Genomic DNA, 5,707 nt, shown 5'->3' on the forward strand with positions numbered 1-5,707 from the left:
ATGGTCAAATTGTTAGAAAATTTAAAGCGGTTGAAGGAAGAAAAAAAGATCGACGAGGGGCAATATAGGTTGCTGTATCCCACGGCAGAGAGCGTCCCAAGACTATATTGTACCACCAAAATCCATAAAGAAGGAAATCCCATCAGACCTATTGTGGATTATACTGGGTCGTTAGGCTACCAAACTTCCAAAGCTCTTGCGGAAATTCTGGGCCCCTTAGTTGGCAACACAGATCATCATGTTGTCAATTCAAAGCAACTGGCTGAAGAGATGACAGGTGTGCTGATAGAGGAAAATGACATCTTTAATTCCCATGACGTGGTGTCATTATTTACGAACACGCCCATTGACAAGTCTCTTGACATCATCAAAGACAGGCTGGAAAAAGACAAGACGCTCAATACAAGAACAAATCTCACTCCAGATGACATCATCCAACTCCTCCAATTTGTATTAACTACCACATATTTTAGCTTCCGCGGGTCAATATACCGCCAGGTGTTTGGAGCCGCGATGGGTAGTCCCGTCAGTCCGATCGTAGCAAATCTCTTCATGGAGTGGCTGGAGCAGGAAGCAATAACAACTGCGCCGCTAGATTGCAAGCCCAAGCTATGGAGGAGATATGTTGATGACATTTTGGAAATTATCAACAAAGACAGCACACAAAAGCTTACTGATCACCTCAACACCACTGATCAATCTGGGAACATTAAGTTCACGTATGAAGAAGAGAAAGAGGGCCAAATACCATTCTTGGACACATTACTCATCCGTAAACAAGATGGTACAGTCAAACTTCTTGTGTATCGCAAAAAAACCCACACCGACCAATATTTAAGCTTCAAATCTCAACACCCCCTTCACCAGGAATTAGGGGTGGTCCGGACATTAATGAACAGAAAAGACAAGATTGTTACGGAGGAAGACGACAAGAAAGACGAGGAACAAAGAATCAGAAAGGCATTGGCGGTTTGTGAATACCCCAAGTGGGCGATGGACAAGGTGAAACAGCAAATGAAGGACAAAACAACAGCAAAACCTCAGAAGAAGACAACGGAGATTCCAATCAAAGGCATGGTGGTTATACCATATGTGGAGGGTACCTCTGAAAAATTGCAAAGAGTTTTCCGCAAGCATGGTTTTACAACAGCCATGAAGCCAACCAACACTCTAAAAAGTGTCCTTGTCCACCCGAAAGACAAAAAAAGACATCGATCAGACCAGTGAAGTTGTTTATGACATCCCGTGCAAAGGGTGTAATAAATCATACATAGGTGAGACTGGTAGACCATTTGGGGTAAGGAAGAAGGAGCATCAGAAAGACACTGAAAAGATCGCCACCAAAAAATTTCACCAGAGCCAGCAGAAAGCTCTCTACCACTGAACAGCACAAGTCCGCAATAACCGACCACGTAGCACAAGAAAATCACGTCATCGACTGGGAGGGGGCCAAATTACTGGATAGAGACTCCAACGCCTTCTCAAGAAGAGTCAGGGAGGCCATCCAAATCAGAAAAAAGGGGAAGAACTCACTTAACCGCGACGAGGGTGCGTACTTTCTAGATCATGTATATGACCCACTGCTTAAATCAATATCACTTCCGGGTAACGAGGATGCGTCTATAGCAACCAAGTTTCGCGGGAAAAGCAGTGGACCAGTTCATCTGTGATCAAGCCATCAGCCAAGATGGCGAAAGCTCAGTTCCGTGAGTAATATTTATTGGATTTGGCTAACATAATTAACCAGTTTATGATCTCAACAATCCTACCAAATGAATCTCTTTGCTGAAGGTCTTCGAAAAACAAAATGCCCGAATTGGCGCATATGGATGCAGTTTTATTTATAGTGAACACTTTAAAAAATATAGAAATTAGCATATAAACAAGTTGATGTCAAACAAGGGCTGATGCAAAGAAGGGAAAAAATGGTACACCGATACACCTTACCCCCTAAACAGGCTAAAATTGTATTGAAATCAGCCTTTTTGAATAAAATAAATTGGTCATCTTGTGACTCCCTTCATTTTGGTCACTCAAATTTTATGACCCCCCCCCCTATTTTTTCAAAAAAATTGTTTTCTTTCCAAAAATTTATGACCCGGTTGACCCCCCGTATATTTGGGACCCCCCTTCCGTTGAAGACAATGATAGCCCCCTAAAATGGATTCTGTTGCAATATTACGTGGTGATTTCATATTTTGACTGGCCTACAGGGACATTGTTATAGGGTCAGTCCATGTCAAAACAGACTGAGTGTACACCCACCCTCTTGGATTATGCTCTCCTTTGGCTCAGGGGTACCTTTCATGGACCCCTAGGTGAGGTCACAAGAAAAAATTCAAATTCAATTTCGTTTCCGAATGGCGGGCCATCTAAGTTTGGCGACCTTGACCAAAATTGGGAATTTAAGGTGTCCAAATGACAAAGCGCTCTCTTTGAGAGGCATTTTCTTCTTAATTAAATCAGTTGTGACCCTCTTTTTGAATGTGGTCACTCACTGGCTGTGTCTGAAATGCCTAATGCCAAAAAGATTGATTTCGGAATTTCGTTGGGATTTCAGAGGGGTCAAAATCAGCACTTCATACTGTTCAATCAAATTATCTTTGATTTTGAAGGACCCATGATAATGTCACAGTGCACTTATAGGTCCTAATTATGTTCAGAATGGATTAACCATGTGCCAATGTCTATGAGCAATTCAAAAAAGAAATTTCTAGACCCCTACAGAATTTTAGGCCCCCTAAAGTGGTTCAGCCACAAATGGCGCTTAAAATCTGCAATTTTGACACCTAATAACTTTAGGTGTACACCAGATATGAATTTCTAGTCTTTTGCATCTGAAAGAATGTAGTCTAATGTTACTAGGAACATAAGATTTGTTTTGTATTTTTGTGTTTTGATACTTTCAAAAGGTCGTTGACCTATGAACATTTTTTCGTCACAGCGCCCTCCTGAAAGGTCTGACACATAACAAACTATACATTTTTGGAATCCTCATGGCCATACGAGTAATTTGATATATTACTTGACATAATTGGGAGCATTCTGAAAATTTGACCCCCATAACCTGTACTTTGCATGTGCATTGTTGCCGGGAAGTGTATCTTTGACCCCCTTAAAAATCCATACAGAGGATTAGAAAGTAGTTTTTTCTTATTACTTGACTCAAGAGCAACTTGAAATATCAGGATAAATAATACAAATGGCTATAAAGTGATCAAAAATATAAAAAATATCATACTAAAATTGGCATTTTGTACCGTATCCTGTATGCATGGTATGTTAGGCAAAATGACTATTTTTGAAAGCGTCAACTTAATACTAAAACACAAAAATACAAAACAAATCTTATGTTCCTAGTAACATTAAACTACATTCTTTCAGATGCAAAAGACTAGAAATTCATATCTGGTGTACACCTAAAGTTATTAGGGGTCAAAATTTGCCGACTTTAAGTGCCATTTGTGGCTGAACCACTTTAGGGGTGGCCTAAAATTCTGTAGGGGTCTAGAAATTTCTCTTTTTTTAATTGCTCATAGACATTGGCATATGGTTAATCCATTCTGAACATAATTAGGACCTATAAGTGCACTGTGACATTATCATGGGTCCTTCAAAATCAAGATAATTTGATTGAACAGTACGAAGTGCTGATTTTGACCCCCTCTGAAATCCCAACGAAATTCCGAAATCTATCTTTTTTGGCATTAGGTATTTCAGACACAGCCAGTGAGTGACCACATTCAAAAAGAGGATCACAACTGATTCAATTAAGAAGAAAGTGCCCCTCAAAGAGAGCCCTTTGTCATTTGGACCCCTTAAAGTCACATTTTTGGTCGAGGTCGCCAAACATTGATTGCCCGCCATTCGCAAACGAAATAGAATTTGAATTTTTTTCTTGTGACCTCACCTAGGGATCCATGAAAGGTACCCCTGAGCCAAAGGAGAGCAAAATCCAAGAGGGTGGGTGTACACTCAATCTGTTTCGACATGGACTGACCCTATAGTACAAAGCCGTTTTAACAAAATGGGTGTCTGTAAAAGATGTAATGCATCGAAACGGGTCGAAACATATCGAAATGGGTGAAAGAAAAACAGGAATGGGTCCAAAATTGATGGAAACGGGTCTAAGTTACTCAATAAACAACAATTATAGCATCAAAAGCAGTAAATAGAGGATTACGAAAATAATTAATTGGGTAAATCTTATATCTTAATTAGCCATCATCAAAACGTTATATCCATTCAAATAATTAATAAATAAATAAATAAATAAATAAATAAACAAACAAACAAACAAACAAACAAACAAACAAACAAACAAACAAACAAACAAATAAATAAATAAATAAATAAATAAATAAATAAATAAATAAATAAATAAATAAATAAATAAATAAATAAATAAATAAATAAATAAATAAATAAATAATCACTTTGCTCGCATTTTGCCGATGACCTTTAGGTTTATTTTCCAATTTTTGTCGTTTAAATAACTTACTTCAATACATACATGTATGGACTAAATTTGATATTCTCTATCCGATCCGGACCCATTCCTAGCCTGTTTTTCTTTCACCCATTTTGACCCGTTTCGACCCATTTCGATGCATTACATCTTTTACACATACCCTTTGAACAATACAATCAAAAGAGACAACTGAATGCCATGTAACTAATGCAGTTTAGATTGAAACGCAGGATCGATGATTATATTCCCGCCGGAATCATCATTTTCGTCTTTCAAATTTAATTTTGCGTGATGATCAGGATTGTGGATCGAGTAAATTATAGACAATTGATGAAATTGTGGTAGGTGGGCCGGCCTGTGTTTTTTATTTTATTTTTTGATAGATATGCCAATGGTAATACCATTATGGTATCGCTTTGTACTTTTACTTTTGTTCATCATCATCATCCACTATCATCACCATCATCATCATCGTTGTCTTGTCACGTTGAATGTCAACGCGACTCGCTCCCGGACTCGCTCACTCTTTCATAGCTATATACTTGCGCGTGCAGCGCGTCGTAAATGTAGCCTACTGCAAGGGTCCCCGGCGTTTGGAAAAACTACCTAGTCAGTTCTGCAATTTCACTTCAGCAATTTCAGTAGATGAACAATATGAGGAGTGACGGTTTAATGCTTTGGATATCATAAGACCAACTCAAATGAACATTTATAAATCACTAATTTCTACTAATCACCATTAATAAATAAAATAAGAAAATTCAGTTCCGTTATATTCTAGTTAATTAATTTATTTTACCGTAGTAAATTACAAAAGTGTATTAAAAATAGCGCACTTCAACAGTAGTTTTATTTGTTCTCATCTCAATTTACATGAAAGTTTCGAGCAAAATGAAATATAGGCCTAACTAATATAAGAAGAATACTTAAATCATGGACTGGAATAGTATCTGTTTTTACATCCTATTGGTTTATTATTTATGGCCTATCCATTTAAATGATTTATTGACATTACTTTATTTTATATTTTAGGCTATCCTTGTTGAAAAACGAGATACGAGATAAGTCATCATGCAATATATCAGTAATCACCTTAATGATATCTTAATTAGCCATCATCAAAACGTCATATCCAGTCAACCCGCCAGTCAATGGGGGAATCCTTAGCGGGGAAATCCCACATGAACGAACTGGAATCATTCAACCTTGAACTATACTCACAAATTGTGATACGGT

General features: G+C 37.8%; 1 protein-coding gene across 1 annotated transcript; it reads left to right on the plus strand.

Moving 5' to 3' along the window:
• Positions 1 to 1,227, plus strand: LOC140152075 (uncharacterized). Its single transcript, XM_072174373.1, has one exon. It carries the CDS (start codon positions 1 to 3, stop codon positions 1,225 to 1,227), a length of 1,227 nt encoding a protein of 408 aa, XP_072030474.1.
• Positions 1,228 to 5,707: the final 4,480 nt, after the last annotated feature.

Source organism: Amphiura filiformis, chromosome 5 (assembly GCF_039555335.1).
Source record: "Amphiura filiformis chromosome 5, Afil_fr2py, whole genome shotgun sequence".
Taxonomy (NCBI): domain Eukaryota; kingdom Metazoa; phylum Echinodermata; class Ophiuroidea; order Amphilepidida; family Amphiuridae; genus Amphiura; species Amphiura filiformis.